Source organism: Dunckerocampus dactyliophorus, chromosome 13 (genome assembly GCF_027744805.1).
Source record: "Dunckerocampus dactyliophorus isolate RoL2022-P2 chromosome 13, RoL_Ddac_1.1, whole genome shotgun sequence".
In the NCBI taxonomy this organism is placed as follows: Eukaryota; Metazoa; Chordata; class Actinopteri; order Syngnathiformes; family Syngnathidae; genus Dunckerocampus; species Dunckerocampus dactyliophorus.
The window spans coordinates 16008961-16034592 of record NC_072831.1 but is presented as its reverse complement, the minus strand read 5'-3'; the positions used below and the strand labels follow the sequence as shown (position 1 = coordinate 16034592).

Here is a 25632-nt window from a genome sequence, read left to right as displayed (position 1 = left end):
ACCTGTTGTCGGAGTGTTCTCTCTTGAGCACTAAATGTTCAGAAACACATGTTCTCATTCACAAGTACAATCACATAAGCCTGCATCTGTTTAAGTAATTCGAATCACGGCTGCATATGATGGGAAAAGAATCGTCAACATAACCCAAAGGCCCGTGGTGAAGTTACTGTTGTATAGTCATTTCTTGTGTCTGCCTACATGCAATGAATACAAAAATCCCAGGCCTCTAGGACAAACATTTGAGGCTAATCTGGACGCAGCGATGATGTGGTAGTTACCCTCTGCGTCTCACCTTGTTGGATATGGAAATTAGGGTGGGAGAGATATCACAGGCACTTTAATTGATTTCAGTCCACCTTTGTGTGGTGCATTTGTAATGGCCAAAGAGTTTAATGCTGAGAATAACACACACACACGTACCAGCACATTCTGTTTCCTGGCCCAATTAAAGAAACACAGTAGCCTTCAGGTCAATATTGCTGTAGGAGGATGTACTCTGAGTTTGCCGAGATGCACTTTTGCAGTTTTAACTTTTTATATGATACAATGTTACTGTGTGTTACTTTGTCAGTTAATAGAGTTCATCCAAATAAATTATGTATACATATTATCAACACATGTCCTGTTTTTACATTCTGCCCTTGCCATCCTGTTTTAAAGCTACTGACTATCTTATGATAGTCAATCACTGCTCCTCCGTGAATCGCCACCCTATCGTGGTGGAGGGGTTTGTGTGCCCGAGTGATCCTCGGAGCTCTGTTGTCTGGGGCTATATGTCCCTGATAGGGTCTCCCAAGGCAAACAGGTCCTAGGTGACGGGCCAGACCAAGTGTGATTCAGAAGACCTTATGAATAAACATCCGTGGAGCCTGGCCGGGCCTCGCCCAAACAAGCCACATGGGATGTCCCCCCCATAGCCCAACCACCTACGGGGGCAATAATACGGGTCCGGTGCATTGTGCTTTGGGTGGTGGTCGAGGGCTGGCACCTGGGCGACCTGGTCTTCGGCGGCCATATCTGGTTCTTGGGACATGGAATGTCACTTCTCTGGTGGGGAAGGAGCTCGAACTTGTGAGAGAGGTTGAGACATTCCGACTAGATATAGCTGGCGTGGGCTTATTAATAGCCCTCCGAGAGGGTCATTTCCCTACGCCTTCGGATTGGGGAAAGAGTCGTGACTGTTGTCTGTGCGTACACGCCGAACGGCAGTTCAGAGTACCCAGCCTTTTTGGAGTCCATCAGAGGGGTGCTGGAGAGCACCCAACTGGTGACTCCGTCGTTTTACTGGGAGACTTCAACGCCCATGTGGTCAAGGACAGTGTGACCTGGAGGGGCGTGATTGGGAGGAATGGCCTCCCTGATCTGAACCTGTGCGGTGTGATGTTGTTAGACTTCTGTGCGAATCTCAGTGTCACAAACACCATGTTCCAACATAAGGATGTCCACACGTGCACATGGCACCAGGACACCCTAGGCCGCAGGTCTATGATCGACTTTGTTGTTGTATCATCAGACCTGCGTCGGCATGATCTGGACACGCGGGTGAAGAGAGGGGCTGAACTGTCAACTGATCACCACCTGGTGATGAGTTGGATTAGATGGCGGGGGAGGATGCCAGACAGACCTGAGAGACCCAAACGTGTAGTGAGGCTGTGCTGGGAACGTTTGGCAGAGACTCCTGTTCGTCGAGTCTTCAACTCTCACCTCCGGCAGAGCTTCACCTGCATCCCGGGGGAGGACAAGGATATCGAGTCCAAATGGGCTCTATTCCGTGCCTCCATATCTGAGGCAGCCGATCGGAGCTGCGGTCGCAAGGTGGTCGGTGCCAGTCATTGCGGCAAGCCCCGAACCCGATGGTGGACACCAGAGGTTAGGGCTGCCGTCGAAGAGGTTCTGGCAAACCGTCTGGCATCTCAGAAAGGGGAAGCTGTGCCAGGTCCACAGTGTTTACAGTGGGGACGAGGGCCTGCTGACCTTGACTGAGGATATAGTCGGATGGTGGAAGGAATACTTTGAGGCCCTTCTCAATCCCACTGACATACCTTCCATAGAGGAAGCAGAGTCTCAGGACACAAATGTGGACAGTTCCATCACCGTGGCTGATGTATCTGGGGTAGTCAAAACACTCCGTAGTGGCAAAGCTCCGGGAGTGGACGAGTTTTGCCCTGAATTTCTCAAGGCTCTGGATGTTGAGGGACTGTCTTGGCTGACATGTCCCTTTCACATTGTGTGGAAGTCCGGAACAGTACCTCTGGATTGGCAGACCGGGGTGGTGTTCCCCCTTTTCAAGAAGGGTGACCGGAGGGTGTGTTCCAACTATAAGGGGATCACACTCCTCAGCCTCCCTTTGAAAGTCTATTCCAGGGTGCTCGAGGGAAGGGTACGACCGTTAGTCCAACCTCGGCTACAGGAGGAGGTGCAATGTGGTTTTTGTCCTGGTCGTGGAACACTGAACCAGCTCTACACCCTTGCAAGGGTATTGGAGGGTACTTAGGAGTTTGCCCAACCGGTTTACATGTGCTTTAGGGACTTGGAAAAGGCATTCGACCGTGTCCCTTGCGGTTTCCTGAGGGGGGTGCTTCGGGAGTACGGGATTGGTGGCACGCTACTACGTGCCATTCGGTCCTTGTAAAACCGGAGCAGGAGCCCGGTTCACATTGCCAGCAGTAAGTCAAGCCTGTTTCCGGTGAACGTTGGCCTATGCCAAGGCTGCCATTTGTCACAGATTCTGTTCATAATTTTCATGGACAGAATTTCTAGGCGCAGCCAAGGCGTTGAGGGAGTCCAGTTCGGTGGCCTTAGGATCTCGTCTCTGCTATTTAGAGATAATGTGGTCCTGATGGCCTCATCGGGCTGTGGCCTGAAGCGTTTACCGGGGCGGTTTGCATCTGAGTGTGAAGCTTCTGGGATGAGACTCATCACCTCTAAATCCGAGGCCATGTTTCTCAGTCGGAAAAGGGTGAATAAAATAAATGAATTAAGGATGTGTGATATGTAGTATGAACTATTAACGATAAAATTGACTATTAAAGAGTATGTGAATATCCTTTTTTTAACTTCCCAGACAGTGGATAGTTTAAGTTGTGTGTCACTTAGTGTTGACTTGTGTTTGTGTTTGTTTGGCACTGTGGGTGAGGTGAAGCTACTTAAACCATCAAAAGGTTGTCTCAGATTGACTCTGATGACTTCCAGATCATGTTTCCAGCATGTTAAAAGTATGTTAAAAGTTTATATTAAATACTTTAGAAGCATCTGGTGGGCTCGATTCAAATGCTTGTGGTAGTTTTTTCCGATCCCTGGTCCAGGACTTAGGGGCTTTCGACATGGAAATGTTTTCAGGTCAAAACAGCAAAGTATTTTATCGTTTCAGCCTTTCATCCACATGGAAACGACTTTCTGGGTTCTATTTTTCAAAAACGGCTTTGTCTTTGCCGTCTACTGTAAACAAGCAAATTGCTACCTTCTAAATGATGACGTCACTGCCCCATCCCCGCCACGTAGCCAGAAGTGACAAGTCGACAAAATACCCGAATACTTGGACTGGCACAACTCAGACCAGTCACCATTCTCCTGATATTTCTTTTCTTATAGTCCTAAATGACTTGTAGAAGTAATTGCACTTCATCGTCAGTCTAGACAAGCCTTGGAAAGCGGAAGACGACTGACTTTACGCGCTTGCATTATTTCTTCTTCTATAGTTTTGGTGTCACGTGTCTGTTAAAAGCACCACAAGTATGTCCACCTTATGTATTGCATCATTTTCACCCAGAGATAAGTTCCTATCTGGATGCAACTATTTACACTACTAATCCCACACAGTGTGGATGTGAATTTTTTTCAACTTGCCAAAAAAAAAAAAAAAAAATCCCAGGAACATTTCCATGTGGACAGGGCATAATGAAGACTGATTGCTCATTCTGATTAATTCTTAGTCACTATAATGTAGTATCTGACCAATTTGGTTAATGCATGTTTTTTTTGCATACGCTTAACAGAAAGTGTCAGAGAGTAACTGCTGCATTTGCTTATTAGATTAGACATACTGTGTTTGGAAAAACATTTTTTTTAAGTGGGACACAGCTGGCGACTGTCACACATTCCAGTGCATTGCATGTGGCCCCAGGTAATAACTACCACTTTCATCTTGCCTGTGATGCTCTCAACTCTTATTGAGCAACCTGCAGCTCAGCTCAAAGATGGAAGGACATGATCAAGAGAACCACTGAAGAGAGTCTTGATGGGGTGGCTTGAGGTTCGGAGGGATGGATGATTTTTACTATTTTTTTCAGAAGCCGTTGCGCCAAAGATTAAGATGAAGTGCAGGTTATTGCGTTCCCAATCCATGAGGTCATTCTAGATTTTAAAACACTTTCTTTAACTTGTGTTCTATTTCATCATACAGTACTTGATGAAGTGCAGGGTACATTTGATTCACAGTTGGCACTCATAAATATTCAAGAGGGAAATCTGATTGGCCCCATTAAAGGTATTTACCAGCCAATCATATTAATGAGACTTCCTCCCTGCTCATCCAATCTATGATACCAACCTTGTGATTTGACTGCCACATGTTTGTAGATCAAATGTTTGGTGCTTATTTATCACTTCCCGATTGCAGTTGGGCAGAAGTCATGACAAAACTGAGGAATCCATCAGCACATTTTGAAAAAGAAGCACACTTTTATGTTTTATTGCTGGCAACAATATCAGCAAATGCTCAAAACTGGTTCATACACGAGACAGGAACCAACATGGTCTTTAGATGAGCGTATACCACTCAGTTAATGTAAGAGAAGTCTTCCTTCTGCCTCCTGCATCTCGAAAAAAGGTGGGCTGAGTTAAAAGGTAAGATCATGTTGCTTTACATTATGATTACGTTGCAATAGTCTTCAATTTGTGGTTTAGTTAATCTATTCATGTCATGATGTAGGGTGATGGTTCTCATTAATAACTTGTTACGTGTTAATTTTATGTCCAATGTACGTTGCGTGCCATGCAAGCGCTCGTGCACGAGCAAGTATGCAGTGTGCTTTGATTTTGTGAATTATTTTTAGAGTTGTTTTGGTTAAAGTGGTGATGAATAATCATCATGAATAACTTGCGTGAGGAACGACTGCATTGTCTTTTGTCATAATCAGCCTTTGCAGAGGTTGATACTGACCTATTTAAGTACTTCAAGGAATGTTTTTGTTGAAAAGCTTTTTATTCTGACTATCAGACTATTGCCATTGATGTCCATGAAAGATATGCCTCATATGGAACTAGGGTCTTACTAAATTTTAGTCTTTTTTAGCATCTGATGTCTCTCCGCTGTCAAAATGTGTCCAGTGATTTAGTGACCTATGCTTCACCCACTCTCTTTCCTCCGTGCCTCCATCTGACAGCACACAGATTCCCTCACGCATATAAATACATGTGTGTGTACTGTTCACCTTACTGGAGCCTGGTAGACAAGCAGAGGCTGCAGTTTGGTCTGTTACCAATCTATGTCATGTGTCGCTGTCAGAGTTAGCGCACCGCAAGTTGTTGTTTTTTTATTCAGTCTTTCCTTCTGTTACACATTTTAGTGTGAAACAGCAGCTGACAGCTGCTAAAATCCAGTCCAGTCCTTGTGAATGTCCCATAGCCGCGTTTTCCACATCTCATTGCAATCCCATTACAGCTGCTTGTGTTGTGGATCTGAGAGGGAAACTAAATCAGTCTGCTCCCTGCATTGAATTACTACTAGAATCATGTGCTTTTAGTAACTGCCTGGGGAAGCACATGAAAGTGTGCCTGCTCCCAGAAGGGTGCTTTGGTACAGATGTTGACTGTCAAGTCAGCATCAGTGTGCTTATTTCCACTACATATCACTTTGACTGTGTCACATGGTCATCTGACAAGACCACCGTTGCAACCTTCCAGCATTAACAGTGCAGTGCAGCCCACATTACTTTTACCTAATACACACCCTGTAGTTTCTAGGAGCGGCCATGTTGTTGAAGGATTCCGGTTTGGTGGCTGCAGGATTGGGTCTCTGCTTTTTGCAGACGATGTGGTCCTGCTGACTTTATTGAGCCTTGACCTTCAACTCTCACTGGATCATTTTGCAGCAGAGTGTGAAACGGCTGGGATGAGAATCAGCACCTCCAAGTCCGAGTCCATGGTTGTCGCTCGGAAAAGGGTGTGGAAGTGTCCTCTCCGGGTCAGGGATGAGATCCTGCCCCAAGTGGAGGAGTTTAAGTACCTCGTGGTCTTGTTCAAGAGTGAGGGAAGGATGGAACTCGAGACAGGCAGATTGGTGCAGGTGATGTGCACTCTGCATTGGTCCGTTGTGGTGAAGAGAGAGCTGAGCCGAAAGGCAAAACTCTCAATTTACCGGTCGATCTATTTCCCTATCCTCACCTATGGTCATGAGCTTTGGGTAGTGAAAGAAAAGACAAGATTGCAAGTACAAGTGGACAAAATTTGTTTTCTCCGTAGGGTGGATGGGCTCTCCCTTAGAGATAGAATGAGAAGCACTCTCATCCATGAGAACCGTGAGAACTGCTGCTCCTCTGCATTGAGAGGAGCTAGATGAGGTGGCTCGGGCATCTGGTTAGGATACCTCCCGGACGCCTCCTTGGGGAGGTTTTCAGGGAACGTCCGACCGGTAGGAGGCTCTGGCAAAGACCCAGGACACGTTGGAGAGACTATGTCTCTCAGCTGGCCTTGGAACGCCTCGGGATCCGCCAGGAAAAAGCTGGACAAAGTAGCCGCGGGGAGGGATGTCTGGGATTCCCTCCTCAGGCTGCTCCCTCCACGGTGCCACCTCAGATAAGCAGAGGAAGATGGATGAATGGACACACCTTGTGCAATAATAATCATTATACCTTGGTCAGGGGCCGCACAGTGTCCTCGTGGTTAGCATGTTGGCCACACAATCAAGATATTGAGGTTTTGAATCTCCATTTGGCCACCTCTGTGTAGAGTTTGCATATTTTCCTTGTGCGTGTGTGGGTTTTCATGCATGCATGTTAGATTAATTGGAGACTCAAAATTATCCATAGTGTAAATATGACTGTGAATGGTTATTTGTATATACAGTATGTGACCTGTCATTGGCTTGTGACCAATCCAGCGTGTACCCCACCACTTTCCCGAAGTCAGCTGGGAAAGGCTCAAGCTCACCCATGACACTAATGAGGATAAGCAGTATAGAAAAGGGATGGATGGATGAAAGCCACTGCTGGTTACCATTTATGGAGGTTTTTGTTTTACTGAGTGCTATTCTAGTTTGTTTATGGTAAAGGAAGAACAAAACAGATTAGAAATTAGTCAAATCATATGTTTTTGTGGTCATTTTTACAAGATTCTTCTCACTCAAGGAATATATGCTGCTTTATTTTTACGGTTTAATGGTATTTTTATCTCATTCTTCAGTTGACAATTTTCCACATATGCGTCTAACAATGCATTGTGCTTTTCGTGTTTGAAATAAATTTTCAAAAATGTTCTGTAACCTAACCCACTACAATTATACAGTTAGGTCAGAAATAATACAATAATTTCACTTGCGATGTAGCTATCATTAGATAAGTGCCATAGATAAAGGTTTTTGGTTTGTTACAACACATCCTACAGGGGACGTGTCTGTGCAGGTGTACAAGACATATCGTATATAACAGTAGTCTAATCTTGAAAGGTAGATGTACTCTTGAAAGGTTTGTAAACTCACAAAGCTGGCATGTATAATTAGCCCAAGACCTTTTCTATATGAAAAGCGCCCTGGGGTAAACGCTTCTACATAAATAAAGTTGTCTTGAACTGAATGCAGTCATATAATAATAGCATCTGAAAGCAGCACATCACTTAATAGCACATCTGTAGAGAGGTGATATGTGCTGCTTGGCTTCTCAGGCATTCGCTGCTAAATATTTATTATATGCTGTGTTTAGAGCGCACCCAGGGCATTGTCAATAGCGCTTCATTCATTTCCCTGCTGCGAAATCAGGCCAGTAAAACACTGGGACAGGCACTTAAACTAATTGCATTTTACAGTCAGAATCGTCCAGGTTCACCTCCACTCCCTGGAGTGACATGCAACCTTCCTCACTCCAAATCAGCATGTGTTAAAGAGTGGGTGGCTGTGTTGTTTTTGAATATCTCCATGCAAATTAATGAGGTTAAGTCTATGTTGTACATTAGACACAGTGAATGTGATCATTATTGCATTAAAACCCTTTGCATAGCAAGTCTATTAGTAGGCTCATTTCCAGCCTCTCGTGCCCCCTGTGCACTGAATCTTCCTGATTTCCGGATTATTTCCTGATTAACATCGCTGCAAGTCTTTTAACATGCTAATTGACTTGTATTGTTATGGCTGACTATGGAGGAACCCCAAGTACAAGACAAGGATCTGAAGTGGACTGTCAGTATCACTTCATCTCCCAAAAGTAATTTTGGTTGCCCTCTGCATTGTCTATCTATGCAGCTGTAGTCGGCAGAGAGGCTGCCAGAGGGGAAAAAAATTACATTAGAGGGTAAAAGACTTTCGTCGGCTTCCTCTGACTGGACATCATAAATTCCAACAGGCTCTGAAGACCTTTCGTGTTTATGTCTTTGTGGACTCATAGACTGAATTGTGGTTGTTACTCTGATGCAAATAACAACTGTATACCTTATTCCCTGCTGAACTCTATAATAGCTGCAAAGGAACTTCAGTATGTGTTGCTACGGCAACGAGACACTGTTCTGAGGCAACTAACAAGTTTGCCGGGAAAATGCAGTCCTGTTCGTTACATAAGATGCAACCTCGTCTTCTCTCACACACTCTCACACGGGGCTTTTCCTGTGGCGGATTTCCACATTCAGCATAATTTGCGACTAGACTACAGCTGGCTGCATTGAATTTATGATTTTTCATGTACATGCAAGCCTGCACGCAATATACCTCACAAGCGCCTGGTCAAGTGGACTCTACATGCATTTGTGTAACTAAAAATGGGGCAACAATGTTTATATTGTGATGATGGTATTGCATACCATGATCAGTTTTCCAGGCAACTACTACCACTTATCTTCTCGAAACAAAAATATAAAGGCACATTTGTTTTTGCTTCCATTTTTCATGAGCTGAACTCAAAAATCTAAAATATTTTCTGTCGCATAGAAAGACCACTCCAAAATGTGCACTTTAACTGTGGGGGTTCGGGTAAGTTCCAAACACCAGTCAGTAGTTGGTGTGAGCACCATTTGCCTAAACCTTATATACCGATCCAGAGCATCCCAAACATGCTCAATGAGTGACATGTCCAGTGAGTATGGAGTTCTGTGTTGCTGATCGAGTGGCCCATGGTGGCGGTGGTGTCATGGTATGGGCAGGAGTATTTTATGGACAACAAACACAGGTGCAATTACGAGCTCCAGAAACTCATTGTTGTGTCATTCATCAGCAACCATCACCTCATGTTGCAGCATTATAATGCATGGCCCCATGTTGCAGGCATCTGTACACAATTCCTGGACGATGAAAACATCCCAGTTGTTGCATGGCCAGCATATACTCACCGAACATGTCACTCATATTAGCCATATTCGAGGCAAAAGGTGGTCACACCAGATACTGACTAGTGTTCAGACCAAATACAGTCAAACTGCACATTTTGTAGTAGCCTTTTATTGTGGCCAACCTGAGGCACACTTGTGCAATAATCCCGCTGTCTAATAATCACCTTGATATGCCATACCTGTAAGCTGGATGCCTTGCTCACTAACAGATTTTGACAAATTTGTGAACAAAATGTGAGAGCGATAAGACAAATATTGTATACATCAATAACATTTTGGATATTTGAGCTCAGCTCATGAAAAATGGCAGAAAAAACAAAAGTGTCGCATTAATATTTTTTGTTGAGTGTAGTTCAGGGTCACAGCAACGACAGGACCCCATCTGAGCTGAAATATGGTGAGATCCTGGACTGGATCCTGGATCACAAGGCTGACATACAGACAGAAAACCATTCACATTCAAACTTATGGAGAGTCCTTAATCAACCACACATGCATATTTTTGGACTATGGGAGGAGACCGTAGCACCCGGCGAAAACCCACGCAAGTCCAGAAAGAACATGCAAACTCCACACAGAAAGACTAGAGCTGAAACCTAGACCGTCTGACTGTGAGGCAACAGTACTAACCACTTGAGTACAGTGCTGCCCCAGGTGTAATTACCACAAGAGCGTATAAGAGAAGTTGTACATTTCTTTAGATTAATATTGATTGTTCAGGTATTACACAAAGGGCAACCTAAGTGTTGTTATTCCTGGAAAAACAAAGAATGCTGATCCTGATTCCTTTCTGACACCTACTGCTTTGTTCCTATTTTGATTGGCACAGAGAGTAGAAGGGATGAGGAGAGCTGAGCACAGCACAGATAACATGCTCCATCATTAACAAGCTCATGATAAGTATTCAAGAATTCAGCAGCTTCTACTTATCAGGTCACAGTAATCTCTGCAGCTAAATACTGCAGCTTCTGGCTGCTCGCCAGCAACTCTGTTTGTTGAGTGTTCAAGAAGAAAACTGTCATTTAACTTCTGATGGAACAGTGTGGTAATAGTACCACCACAGTGCTCAACAGTTCAACAACTCTTTGGATGGATGAGTGGTTAAAGCTTGCCCTAACTTATTTGCATGGAATGTCCACATGTTCACTGGTAAACATACATAATGGACATTCATGCTTCCATGCTTCCATTCATTCATTTTCGCTACCACTTGTCCTCATTATGGGCCATTATGAGCTGGAGCCTATCCCAGCTGACTTCGGGCGGGATCTATACCTGTCAACTTTCCTGTTTTGCCAGAGGTAAGAATTTGTTTACCAACTATTGGTGGCCCGGCACGATTCCATGCACATGCACTCGTGCAAAGTAGCAGTCATAGAATGATTGTACTGAGATCGCTCAAAGAAGATTCTTTAATGATAACTGATGCCATTCATAATAGAAAACAAATGCAAAGACTCAAATTAATGTGATTGCTCCTCTCGTAGGTAATTAATGACCACAGCAACCAAATAAGTATGGAAATACTTCACAAAGTCTCAGAAATTGCAGTAATACAGCAGTAAAAAGTAAACAGGCCATGGCACAAATTCATGGTGTGAGTGCAGGCCAGTGGGGGAGATGGAGTATTGCACCCAAGTCCAGCACAGTACGAATGACCTCATGGGAGGACACCCTCAGACTCATGTATAGTCGTCCCTCTCCACTATCACAGTTTTTCAAAATAAATCATCGCAGTTTTGTGGTTTTATGGCCGATTATTAGTCCACAAATATGCATATTATAAAATTTTACATATTTTTGGCCTAAATGAAGCATGTTTAAGCATAAAAACAGTTAAAAGAATGAAAATACAAATGTAATGCATTCAGAAGACTTGATACGTAGTGTAATATCTGTGGCTTGTTGTGTGTGCCTCTAAGGGGCGGGGCCTGGTAAGTGACGTGTATCACTTCAGCTATCTAGAGTTGACTGCGTTTAGCTGAGTGTTTGCAGTGTGGCGAGTGCGAGTGACTGGCGTGAGTTGTGGCCGACAGCAACTCCTGTGTGAATGTTTACTGCATATGTGTTCTCCGCTTGTTAATAAAGCGCTTGAAGTGTATCGCGAGTCTCTTGTTAACCACAATTGCCAGAATTATGCCATAGCTGTCGATGCTAATGTATGAGGCTGTTATGTTTTATTTATTTATAAGATATTTTATTTTCTCTTTTTATGTCTGCTATATTATGTAATACGAGAGTGACTATCGGGGTGTTATTTCATTTCTAGATGGCTTTGATAATGTTAAAAACCGTATTTCGTTAAGTTCGTAAGCAGGTTTTCCATGCTCAAAGTATGAAAATATTCAATTTATAAATGAGAAATCCTACTGTGTGGAAATTCCCTTAACATGGTCAGGGTCTGGAACCAATTAAGCGTAATAAACGAGGGATTATTGTACACGCAAACAAACTGGCATCCCTGAATAATAAGTGTTGTTCACCGGCTCATAAACCAATCTATCCACTCGCTTCTGATGGCCTCCCCTTGCTCTAATCCATCCCTTTGTTCTTGCATGCAAACCTTCAGCCAGCTGGGAGCGAGATAGTAATGCTTGGGTGAGGAGTGGGTGATGTTTCACATCCACACAGCTCTCCCAGGTGTGTGAGCTGCACCACATGCAGTGCACTGATCAACAGGTAGTGCCTGAGGCTACACTGGAACATGCCAAGGATGCACACCTGTCGTAAAATGTGAATGATTAATTAATTATTTAAATATTTGATGTTACTGTTCCATATGTATTAGGTAGTACAAAGTAATATTTGTGTTAAATATTCTACTGGAAATAGCCCATCTTTGATGTTATGGACATGTGGGACTGTGAATTGTAATATGTGATGTATTCCAATGTAACTTGTATGCATGTTCAAATAAATTAAACCAGTACCATTACCATTACAATTACCATAATCATGAGGATGTATGTATTTATATTTTTGCAAAAAATTATTGGGAAAGGAACTATGTAGTGAACTCTAAAACACAATTGCATTGATTTCAGTACGCTGTTTGACCTTCAGTCTATTCAGATTTCAAAATAATTTTCTACATGAGACATCTTTCCAGCACATCTAACTTTTTCCATCATAAAACATCTAAATGCTGCACACACACACACACACACACACACACACACACACACAGGTAGCATTTTATCTGTGTTTGTATTTCTGACAATAGAAATATGTTTATAGACTGAAGAATCTCTCTGTCTTCTGTCATTGTACCTGCCTCCTTCTGGCTACGCTGTGCCAGTTTGCACCTGCCTTCCAAACGTGCTAAAAGATTCAAAAGATTCAAAAACACAGACCGCAAACAGGTTTCAGTTTTGACAAATCACATTGCTATTTTGCTCCTTTGACAGACAGAATCTTTGTTGCATCCTGTTAGTAGATCAGCTTCTCACACGGTATCAAGTTTGCACGTGTTTGCATATGCGCATATCTTTAGTAGAGCAGGTGTGTGTTTTAAAAATAACACACATTGCTTACATATACAGTTCACCGTCTTCATTATGTGGCTTTTATTCTATTTGTGGACAACATTACTTTTTAATAACAAGTTATCTGTCTTAAAGCAATTACCAAATTTAATTAGCCAGTTTATTTTAAAGCATGTTGACTCAGCAAACACTAATGAAACAGACTCTTTTATGTTATCTCAGAGACAGAGTGTCTATATGAAGTGACAATTGACTTGCTCTCAGTTCTTGTGCTGAATGGGAAAAAAAATGCAGTTTCATCTTGCAGTGGTGCGGCTTCATTTTTAGCTCACAGTCGTCACAGTTTAAATGTATGCATGAATCATGCTGTGCTGTCACTGAGATGGACAAGTGAGCAGGATATGTGCCAAAGTCGTAAGCCACCGACCTATTTTGATCAAAAGCACGATGGTGACTATTACAAGGCTTGTCAAGCTGACAGATTGCTCTTTTGACACATTTTGCCTTGGCTTCCTCTCAAACCTAATGACTCAGGTCATTGCTGATTTGCCCTGAGGGTTGAACACACAATTCTCCTTCCTACGGGTTCCTAAACAAAGGCCAAAATTCTGGGCAGGGAGCATTTAACCTTTGAGGAGATTGATAAGTACGCTTCTCTATCGATTTGCTTTGCTCAGAAAATACGACTGTAACTTTACTGAGGGCAGCTGGAAGAGATGCTGCCAGAACGACTTGACAGGGTGCAGGTGGTGAAGGCACTGTAGTGATTAATATGTATTTTACACTAAACTGTGACTTTAATTGAGTGAGTAACGTACAGAGTTTGAAAGCACTTTGAAAGCAAACCATAAATCTATCTTAAAACTGATATGCTTCATGAGATGATTGGACCAATCAGAGAGTAGCACCAGGCTTTACCAGGCTTTGTTATACAAGTCGAATGGCCGCCGCAACAGTTTTACTAGAATCAGTAGTGCCACGAAGGCAGATAGCAATCCATTCCGTGACGTTGATCAACCTTCAATTTGGTGAATTTTGGCTATGTTGAATGTATATCAGGAAAATTTGTCAGACGATATTCATTTTTTTAAATCTCTATTGCCAGATCTGTTCCTAAAATTAGCCTAAAATTTCAAAGCTGCACAAAATGAGTTTCTAATGACAAAAATCATATTAAAAACCAATAAAAAATATATATAAATATATATACAGTATATATATTGTAACATAAACTATTGTAAACATAAACTAACTAAAAGAGAAGTGTGTGTTGCTATTGATGTGTGATTGTGATTACTGCTTGTTTTTTTATTTTTCAAAAACTGTGGAGCAATGTAAACATTAGGGATGTCTATCTCAGTGTGACAGATTCGCGTTGAATCTAGATACTTAGGTTGCGATACAATCCCATACTCAAAATGTCATAACAATAGTAAGCGTGTAACATTTCAGACTGAGCATAGTGTCTTCAACACTCCAAGTAGGTGACAAAGATGCAACATTTCAAAGTAAACAAGTTACAAAGCAAAAAAGTTACGATACTCTGGCTGCTCAAGTTTTGCGCCCTTCTTGTAAAACCCAAAGATGTTCCAAATTTTAGGTTTTTTTTGCTGATGTGTTGAAAATCTTTCGCAGTGACTAGCTAGCGCGCCTGCTACTATTTACATTCATTCTCGCCTTCAGTTATGGCAAGCTATGCCGCCGGCAGCCTAGTTTCTCGCATTGTTTAAAAGACACTAACTATCTTGTTTAAAGAGTCTGTCAACCAATTGCTTCTCTCGCGATACCCGGGGCATGTCTCTACAGTTGATCAACCTAAACATTTATGGCTGATTCTTATCGATACAGGAGGATGCTACCGGCACAGCCGATTCATTCGCTTGTCAAATCGGATATCCAGTCGCATCGATTTATCGTTCACAACCCTAGTAAACGTACATAAATATCGGTGCATTTGGAACACCGTGACAGCCTGTTCAGTCTCCTGAGCAGAGCCTATGTTTTCTTGTGTAATGGCACCCCCTTGTGGACGTATTAAGCAATGGTCCCTATTGTACATACGGGTCATTTTCTCTTTTTTCTCAACATTACGTTAACGTGACTCGTCAGTTGTCTATTCCTATCGCTGCTCTCATTGACTTTTTCTCAGTGAATACTTCCACTCCTGCCCTTCATGTTCGGTTTCCAGTTACACTACCCTGTCTTTCCTTGTTCCTACAGCTAAAGCAACGTCTGTAAGTGCAGTTTGTGTTTTTTCATATTAAGTAGTCTTGTGCAATGGTAGCTGGTGTACCCCTAGTAGGCTAAGCCAGCTTTCCCTTTGGTATCTTTGCCTATGGAGCTTTAACTTTATTCTTGTTGTTAATTCTACATGCGGCCAACCTTTGTGATTCAAGATTCAAGAGAGTTTTATTGTTCTGTTCTTATTTAAGTTCTGTATTGTATTACAGTTTCACAAAATCCTATAAAGGCTAAAGAAGAAAGACCTGCCTCTTTCATCTCCTTTCGGGAACTGTTTAACTGGTTGGCTAGCAAGGCCTGCACAGTGAAAAGACGGCTACTCAGCTAACGGTGAAGAAGACAGCCCTCCAACTACACCGCCAAGAAGAGCTAAGTGGCTAACCCCCTTATACCCACGTCATATTGACCCTTTGACTACCGATTTATTAAGGCAACATGGAAGGAACTAACACATCTAAAAATGAAGATGGGCAATCTACGAGCTCACATGCATCCCGTTCATCAAGCGGCTCAACAAAAGCTAATCTTGCCGTTGCCATAGCAAAAGCAAAAGCCGAAGCGGCACAGGCTAGAGTAGCTCATTCAAAAAAGGAAATTGAACTGAAAGTTGAGCAGGCTCGCATCCAAGCTACTCTTGATGCACTTAAAGAAGAGAAAGAAATGGACGCAGCCCTAGCAGAGGCAAACACATTGCAAGCAGGGTTAATGGACGTGGCATCAGATTTTGAAAAATTAGAAATATGCAGCGAAGCCAACAGTCAAGTTCTTTCAAACAGACAATATCAACGCACTGCCGCCTATGTGTCAGAGCAATCCAGCTTACACTCAGTGCCACTCAGCATGTGTGAGCTACCATTTGTTATTGACAGAAATAAAGCTGTTGAATCAACAAAATGTAACCCGAAGAACGAGCAAGCTGCCACCTCTACCTGCAATGTGCCTCATTACACATCTCAGGCTCCCTCTCCACAGAAGAGTGGCCCATCATCTCCCATTCAGCAGTTAGTAGATGGAATCTCCTACAAACCCAGCTGCCGGAACACTGATCGGCAGCCACTGATCCACATCCAGCAGTCACCGCATGAGATGCTCCATGAAACTAGACAGAGCAAACCTGAAATCACAAACGATCTTGCCAGATATCTTGCCCGCAGTAGGCTGGTGACCTCGGGGCTCACAACATATGACGAGCAGCCACTAAACTACTGGGCCTGGAAAATCTCTTTCCGAAGTGCAATCATCGACTTGGACCTAACTGAGAGGGAAGAACTAAACCTGCTAAGTAAGTACCTCGGAAAGGAGTCAGCCGAGCAGGTGAAAAGAATAGCAGCAGTAAACGTCAGAAATCCACCCCTTGGACTGGTGATGGCATGGGAACGGCTTGATGAAACGTTCGGCTCACCTGAGGCCGTCGAGCACGCTCTCTTCAGTAAACTAGAAAGCTTCCCTAGAATTACCATGAAGGATCCACAGAAGCTACGGGATCTTGCAGATCTGCTGTCAGAGATGGAAGCCGCGAAACGAGACGGACATCTCCCAGGCCTATCTTACCTGGACACCTCAAGAGGAATTAATCCTATCGTGGAGAAACTCCCACACAACATACAAGAGAAGTGGATATCACTCGGTTCAAAGTACAAGCGTGAACATCAAGTCAGCTTCCCACCCTTTTCTGTGTTTGTAGACCTCATCCGTACGGAGGCAAAAACTCGTACAGACCCCAGCTTCAACTTCAGCCATTACTCTACTGGAGGAAAGAATGCATGGGAGAGATCTCCGAAAACATCCGTGCATGTTCACAAGACTCAAGCTTCCCCAGCAGTAGATGGAGAAGACAACGAAAGTGGTGACCCAAACAAATATTGCCCCATTCACAACAAACCTCATCCTTTGGCGAAATGTAGAGGCTTTAGAGAAAGGAGTTTGGAAGAACGTCAACAGCTTCTAAAGGAACACTCCATCTGCTTCCGATGCTGCTCCTCCACTCAGCACCTTGCCAGGAACTGCTCAGCCGACATAAGGTGCTCAGAATGTGAGAGCATAAACCATGTTGCAGCCCTCCACCCTGGACTCTCTGCCCGGAGGTCTAAAATGTCAACCCCGACTTCAGAGCACTGGGAGGAAGAAGACAAAGTGGATGTACAGGATCACATTTCTAGGCAAGACATCACTTCAGCTTGCACTCAGGTGTGTGGCGAAGGACTCAGCGCGAGAGCATGTGCCAAAATATGCCTTGTCAACGTTTACCCAACTGGACACAGAGAGAAGTCCAGGAAAATGTATGCAGTACTCGACGAACAGAGCAACCGCTCCCTCGTACGCTCTCAGTTTTTTGACCTCTTCAAGGTTTCAGGGTGCTCCTACCCATACACACTAAAAACGTGCGCTGGGCTTAAAGAGACTGCGGGGAGGAGAGCCAAAGGTTACATGGTGGAGTCAATAGATCAAAGTTTGAGCATTCCCCTGCCAACGCTTCTCGAGTGCAACCAACTCCCCAACAACCGCTCTGAGATACCTACTCCAGATGCAGCCTACCACCACACCCACCTGAAGCGGATCGCCAACAAAATACCTCCACTTGATCCGAATGCCAACATACTCCTCTTGCTAGGCAGAGATATATTGAGGGTGCACAAAGTCCGCGACCAGATCAGCGGTCTAGGCAATGCTCCATTCGCCCAAAGGCTGGACCTAGGCTGGGTCATCATTGGTGATGTATGTCTCCGCGGTGCCCACAGACCATCTCAGGTGAGCAGCTACAAGACATGCATCCTAGAGAATGGTCGCACAAGCCATCTGCAGCCATGCACTAACCATATCAGGGTCAAGGAGAAGTTCAGTCACTCATCTACACCGCAATACCGACCCGCACCCACCTCCACACTGTTCAGCAGAAACAGCTTGGGGCAGAACGTCTTTGCACAAACAGCCAATGACCATCACCTCGCACCATCATTAGAAGACATCAGATTCCTCCAGATCATGGACAGTGAGTTCCATCAAGATAGCTCCAACAGCTGGGTGGGGCCCTTACCTTTCCGTTCTCCAAGACCACGGCTGCCTGACAATAGGAAACAAGCACAAGACCGCCTGCTCTCACTCAGACGCACCCTGGAAAAACGTCCTCAGATGAAGGCTCACTTTCTAGAGTTCATGGAGAACCTGTTCAGGAGAGAACATGCGGAGGCCGCACCGCCCCTACGAGACGGACAAGAGCGCTGGTATCTACCGCTCTTTGGAGTATACCATCCCAAAAAGCCTGACAGGATCCGTGTAGTCTTCGACTCAAGTGCACCATGTGAAGGGGTGTCACTCAACGACGTCCTGCTCAAAGGCCCCGACCTTAACAACAGTCTGCTGGGCGTACTCATAAGGTTCAGGAAAGAGCAGGTAGCCATCACTGCAGACATCGAGCACATGTTCCACTGCTTCATTGTGAGGGAAGACCACAGGGACTTTCTCCGCTTCCTATGGTTCAGGAACAATGACCTTAACTCCGACATTGTGGACTACAGAATGAGGGTCCACCTTTTTGGCAACAGCCCGTCCCCGGCCGTGGCTGTGTACGGCCTACGGAGAGCTGCCAAAAAAGCAGAAGCGGACTATGGCAGTGATGCAAGAGAACTGATCGACCGCGAGTTCTACGTGGATGATGCACTCAAGTCCTTCAACACTGAAGAAGAAGCTGTTAGTGTTCTCCGGCGAGCTCAGGAGATGCTTGCGGCCTCCAACCTCAGACTGCACAAAATTGCATCAAATCGCCCTGCTGTCATAGATGCATTCCCCCCAGAGGACCGCAGCAAGGATGTCGGAGACTTGGACCTCTTTGTCGATGACCTACCCGTCCAACGTAGCCTGGGTTTGTCGTGGAATATGTGCACAGACTCCTTCACCTTCCAGATTGCAGAGAGCCAGAAGCCATTTACTCGCAGAGGGGTGTTGTCCACAGTGAACAGTCTCTATGATCCCCTAGGCTTCCTCGCACCCGTCACTGTTCGAGGAAGACTGATACTGAGAGCCCTCACCACTCAAGCAGAAGATTGGGACTCGCCACTTCCAAGAGACATGGAGACTGAGTGGACCAGCTGGAGAGAGTCTCTCCACGACCTAACAAAATTACAGATACCACGCTGCTACACACCCTTCTCCACAGCAGGGGCCCAAACAAGAGAACTCTGTGTCTTTGCAGACACATCAGTGAAAGCAATAGCAGCTGTAGCCTACATTAGGGTGACAAACAAAGATGAACAAACTGCGGTTGGCTTCGTGTTCGGCAAGACAAAGCTGGCTCCACAGCCCGATCTTACTATTCCCAGGCTCGAACTGTGTGCCGCTGTACTCGCAGTAGAGATAGCCGAGATGATAGTCGCAGAGATGGACGAGACATTTGACGACATAACATACTATACTGATAGCAAAGTTGTACTAGAGTACATCCACAACCAATCAAGGAGGTTCTATGTCTATGTCCACAATAGAGTCCAGCGAATCCTCCAGTCACCATGCTCTGGCCAGTGGAAGTATGTTCACACTGACCTCAACCCAGCCGATATTGGATCGAGATCTGTGACTCCAGCTGTCCTGAACAGCACGATATGGTTCACAGGACCCACTTTTCTACAAAATACTCCAGCGCACTCATCTGAACTACAACAGACTTTTGACCTAATCGATCCCGCGTCCGACTCGGAGATACGTCCCCAAGTGACCACAAGTCTCACCTGTGCCACTGGAAATGCGATCAACCCGCTACGCTTTGAACGCTTCTCTGAGTTCAACAACCTTGTCACCGCAGTAGCACACTTGATCCATGTGGCTCGGTCTTTCTCCCACTCCATCCAAGGCAAGTGCCAGGGCTGGCACTTCTGTCGCCCAACGGAGGAAGAGTTGTCTAGGGCGAAGGTGTGCATCTTGAAGAGTGTCCAGAATAACTGCTATGAAGAAGAGCTCGAGTGTGTGTATTCGGGACTTAACATCCCATCGTCCAGCAATCTAAAGAAGCTTCACCCTGTGATAGACTCAAACGGACTTTTGAGGGTCGGAGGCCGTATACGGCAGTCAGGCCTGAGCACTGACGAGACTCAACCCATCATCATCCCTGGGCGCAATCACCTGGCAACCCTGCTGGTGCGCCACTATCACAAAGTTGTGAAACATCAAGGAAGACACTTCACCGAAGGAGCTGTCCGAGCTGCTGGATTTTGGCTAGTCGGGGGAAGACGCTGCATCACCAGCATACTTTTCAAGTGTGTCATCTGTAGAAGGTTACGAGGAAACACAGAACTTCAACAAATGGCGAACTTACCAGCTGAACGTCTGCAGGTAGCACCTCCCTTCACCTATGTCGGCGTTGACATCTTCGGACCATGGGACGTCATCTCACGACGCACAAGAGGGGGACTTTCCAACTCCAAAAGATGGGCTGTAATGTTTTCATGCATGTCTTCAAGGGCAGTACATATTGAAGTGATCGAGGCCATGAGTTCCAGCAGCTTCATCAACGCCTTGCGGAGGTTCTTCGCTGTTAGGGGCCCCGTCAAACAAATACGGTCTGACCGTGGGACCAATTTCGTCGGTGCCTCTCGAGAACTGAATATGGACAAACCAATTCAGAGCGCCGATGCAGTAGAGAAATTCCTCAGCACCCAGAGCTGCTCCTGGGTCTTCAATACTCCCCACGCGTCTCACACGGGTGGCGCATGGGAGCGCATGATTGGCATCGCCCGCCGCATTCTAGACTTCATGCTGCTTGAACAGAAGAAATCTCAGCTTACCCATGAAGTCCTCACCACCCTCATGGCGGAGGTCATGGCAGTCATGAATGCAAGACCCCTCATCCCAGTGTCATCAGATCCCGAATATCCCCTCATCCTCACACCAGCAATGCTTTTGACCCAAAAAACAGGCTCCACTCCTCCTCCCCCTTGCAATCTTGAGGAAGCAGATCTTTTCAAAGAAGAGTGGAAGCAAGTGCAGAGCCTGGCCGACACCTTTTGGAACAGGTGGAAGTGCGAATACCTCAAAACGTTGCAGCTTCGCAACAAATGGCAAGACAAAAGGCCTAATATTCATGAAGGTGATGTCATCCTCCTGAAGGACAATCAGGCAAAGAGGAACGAATGGCCTGTGGGCATTGTCACTAAGACTTTTCCAGGAGAAGATGGATTGGTCCGGAAAGTCGAGGTAGCGGTCGTCAAAGATGGAATCAGAAAGACTTTCTTTCGACCTGTCGTCAACCTGGTGCTGCTTCTTTCCACAAAGACTGTTTAGTGTGGGATCTCTAAAGACCCCATGCGGGGAGTGTTCAGTCTCCTGAGCAGAGCCTATGTTTTCTTGTGTAATGGCACCCCCTTGTGGACGTATTAAGCAATGGTCCCTATTGTACATACGGGTCATTTTCTCTTTTTTCTCAACATTACGTTAACGTGACTCGTCAGTTGTCTATTCCTATCGCTGCTCTCATTGACTTTTTCTCAGTGAATACTTCCACTCCTGCCCTTCATGTTCGGTTTCCAGTTACACTACCCTGTCTTTCCTTGTTCCTACAGCTAAAGCAACGTCTGTAAGTGCAGTTTGTGTTTTTTCATATTAAGTAGTCTTGTGCAATGGTAGCTGGTGTACCCCTAGTAGGCTAAGCCAGCTTTCCCTTTGGTATCTTTGCCTATGGAGCTTTAACTTTATTCTTGTTGTTAATTCTACATGCGGCCAACCTTTGTGATTCAAGATTCAAGAGAGTTTTATTGTTCTGTTCTTATTTAAGTTCTGTATTGTATTACAGTTTCACAAAATCCTATAAAGGCTAAAGAAGAAAGACCTGCCTCTTTCATCTCCTTTCGGGAACTGTTTAACTGGTTGGCTAGCAAGGCCTGCACACAGCCAGTATAAAAAAGTCTACATATTGTAATATTTACCATGGCAGGTTTCCAAACCACAGTCGCCTGTGTAGAGCAATACACACATTAGCGTTGTGCCATACAAGCGGCGAGAGAGAATGTAACTCCAACACACATAAAGTAAGATAGTTGCGATCGCCTTACGATTACCACAATAGCGCTAAAGATAAAAATAAAATTCCCTTTATCTTCAAATGCATAGTCACAATACGCCTGACTTACATTGCTGCTAGCAACGTTGAGCTACTGAATAATTTCCACCACCGATAGGCGGTACACCAGTGCTTGTAAAGTTGGGTTTCAGCCAAATGTCGCAAGGGTAAATGGAAGAGCTTGGTGATTAAAGGTTCAGACAACTCCAAACATCTACATGACATCATCTGAAGCAGTTCACAATCAATACTTATCTTATAACATGACAAATATATAAAACCTTTTACGTGAAATACATATACTCACCAAAGATGTCAATTCCTCCTCCTCAGTCAGCCATTTTGGCGTGACTTAGCTTGTTGAACAGTTTTGCTGTAATCAACCAATCAGAGGACGGAAAAGTGCCGATGTCACTGTACTGTATGCTGGAACATACATACAACATACATGGCTAGCTGGCTAATCAGAAGTCTGATTCTGATTCTGAAAAGAACAGCCCCTTACTAATAGTGTGTTTGTGGCGGGGGCTAACACTCGTGACACTGAAGGCTCTGGGCATGACATTTATATGGCAACACATAGAAGCTGAAATCTGATTGGACAAAAAAAAATCTAACATACACAGCACACAGCCAAGAGACACGCAGCTAAACAAATTATTGACTATTGGAATAAATTAATACAATTTCATGTTATTACTGTCATTGCTAGAATTTAAGTTGTAAATGTGGCTCAGTGCTTTTGATTGTGTTTAGGAAAATAAATATTAGTATTTGATATGTACAGTACATTCAGAAGTAGACATAGTTTTAAATGTGGAAACATTTATTAATATTCAATTTATTTTTTGTGTGTGGAAGCTGTCCTAAAGCTGTTTGCGCTACAATGTTTGTATTGCATTTTTCCTAAAAAACAAAACAAACAAAAAAAACTTCGCAATTTTTTTTAAGCTTTTAGGCATTTGAGATACCACTGAATGTTTTTAACTAAAAGAAGAGCAAAAAAGATTTGGTTGGTCAACCTCAACTTGACGAATTACATTTCAGTGTGAGCTTGCTTACTACATAACATAATACATGATACGCTTTTGTTATGGGCCCAAAATGGATGTGCTTGTGTGTTTTTATGTGTTCTTTTTTCACTCGTTTTTTGTCAGGTCGTTGTCAAGACTGATTGATGAGAGTCTAGCTTGTCATGTTAGCTAGACTAGACTAGATCCAATGTAAAACTTACTGCCTCTGTACATTTTCTAATAAATGCACTAAAATGTTCCAAAGCTAACCTCTACAAAGTCTGCATGTGTATATTTTCACTCTACTACACTTTATTACCTTTAAACTTTGACTTGAAGTTCAGTTACAGTTTGAGCTGGTGGAGGAGTGGGAGCTGCAGATGACAGTGGGTTCAGATATAATGCTATTTAAATGCTAATGTATTAAGGGGTGCAAAACGACCTTTACTCACTATACAGTATGTAGCTACATGTCTTAACAAATGATCCTCATTCTTTGACTTTTATCCCTTAACACTTCATGTCAGTTTGAGGCTTTACTTTATCAATATGAAATCTAGGTGGCTCTGACAATGCTAAAAAGTCAGTTAGTGGTGCTCGTCTTAAGGCAGACATGATCAAACAATGCTCTGGGTTTAACTGAACAAGTGACTATTGGGTTTTAAAGACATTGAAGAGAGTTGGTTCTATTGCCATCACTAGTAAGATTAAGATTGCCATTCAAATTTGGAGAGGGGTGGAGAATGTTCCAACCAATGGAATTATGACAAAGCTCCAGGAATGTTCACCCTGAAAATGCGACCACTTGTGTGACCACTTTGATCTGCGCTCAAGCTCGTTACACCAGCACATGATTGGTTATGTATTATGCATATGACAATAAAACTCTTGAATCTTGAATCTTGATATGCACATGAGCAACATAGCCAGGTCGGTCCTCGCCAGTTTTGAGTAACCGAAAGATAAATAGGAAGACTCAAAGTCATCCACAAAGGCAAAACCTATGGGATGCTCGCTTCCACCTATGTATGTCCATGCACATAAAGAACTGTCATTTAATTAATGTGACCGCTCCTCCCGCAAGTTGTAAATGCAAGTCGCCGCACAGCACAAATGGTCAGTGTAAATGCAGGTCAGCGGCGACCAAGGGAGGGAGCGTGAATCGCACCCAAGTCCGGCACATTTCGAATGGGTCTTTTGCTAATCCAAACTGGAATTGTTCCACATTGGGTGGAGGTTTGCACTCTACTGCCACATTTGAAAGGGCACATTCATACAGGGTTGGTTGTATTTAGGCACAGTTGTCCCTCCTCCTTGTCCACTGCCGATGTACACTACAAGCCCACCTTAGCAGGGTTTTTTCTGAATTTGTGGTAAACAGTAGACCCTCGGGTAGCGTACGCCCAAGTCACATGCATGCACATCGTCAACTTTTACATAAAGGTGTGGTTTTTCAAAAAAGTACACTCTGAGGTGATTTTTCTGTTTTTAATGGAAAAACAAAAACAGGCCTTGGAAGTATAACTATGTAATAAAAGTACTGCTGGTACTGTATGTTGCTCTGAATTTAATTGTCACCCACTCACAAAAGCCACCCTCCATCCATGGATGCAATCGTCACCTTTGCAGGGAAGCCGATAATGGGATAGCAAATGGTGCTTGTATCCTTGTAGACACAGCAAGCTCCCTCCCTTTCCACAGATGTCACACACTTGTCTCTCTGTTTGCAAAGCCATTATCATAGGCAGCTGCTTTCTGCCTCATAAAAACGCTGAATTATGGTACAGTGGAGTCTCAGTTTTTGTAGGACTCGGTTTTCGACTCAAATTATTGCAAAAAATGTCTCGGTTTTTGTACACTGTCTCAGTTATCATGCGGCCAAACAGTGCGCCTAACAAAGTAGTTCGCGGAAACGAGTGCCCAAACAAAGCATCTATGCATTGGTAGTCTGTGAAGAATGGATAGTGGTTGTTTTATAGTTGGAACACTATAGCCAGATTCCAGCAGGAATTTTCATCATCCTTATTGTGTGTGTGTGTGGTTTACTTGCTCATAGAATTCACAGTCCTTGTTTCTTTCTAATAAACAGTGTGAGCCAAACACTGATGAGGCATTCAAGAACACTCTATAACAGAGGAATCTGCCAAAAATCTCCTATTTTTTTCTATTAAATATGCCTGCAAAAAAAACTTCCAAGTACCAGAACTTTGATAAAGAAGGTGAGAACCACTACTGAATTGCTGAAGTACGAAGGTAGCGTCTGTTACAACAGAACTGTAATGTAAAGGTTCTGTCACACCTTGCTGTGACACTACTGGTA

General features: G+C 44.1%; 2 protein-coding genes across 15 annotated transcripts in view; both read left to right on the top strand.

Annotated features, from left to right (window-relative positions):
* The window catches only part of dlgap2a (discs, large (Drosophila) homolog-associated protein 2a), a 231235-nt gene that overhangs the window by 120939 nt on the left and 84664 nt on the right, over positions 1 to 25632 (top strand). The window lies entirely within an intron of this gene.
* LOC129192649 (uncharacterized) lies at positions 14981 to 24614 on the top strand. 2 transcript variants are annotated; one of them, XR_008573467.1, is made up of 3 exons: positions 14981 to 15247; positions 15464 to 21816; positions 22033 to 24614. XR_008573467.1 is itself a non-coding variant. In XM_054796865.1 (2 exons), exon 2 carries the CDS (start codon positions 15690 to 15692, stop codon positions 21522 to 21524), a length of 5835 nt encoding a protein of 1944 aa, XP_054652840.1. In that variant the 5' UTR covers positions 14981 to 15247; positions 15464 to 15689; the 3' UTR covers positions 21525 to 22023. The 2 variants fall into 2 exon arrangements, 1 of the variants encoding a protein (XP_054652840.1); XM_054796865.1 differs by lacking the exon at positions 22033 to 24614 and having other exon boundaries at positions 15464 to 22023.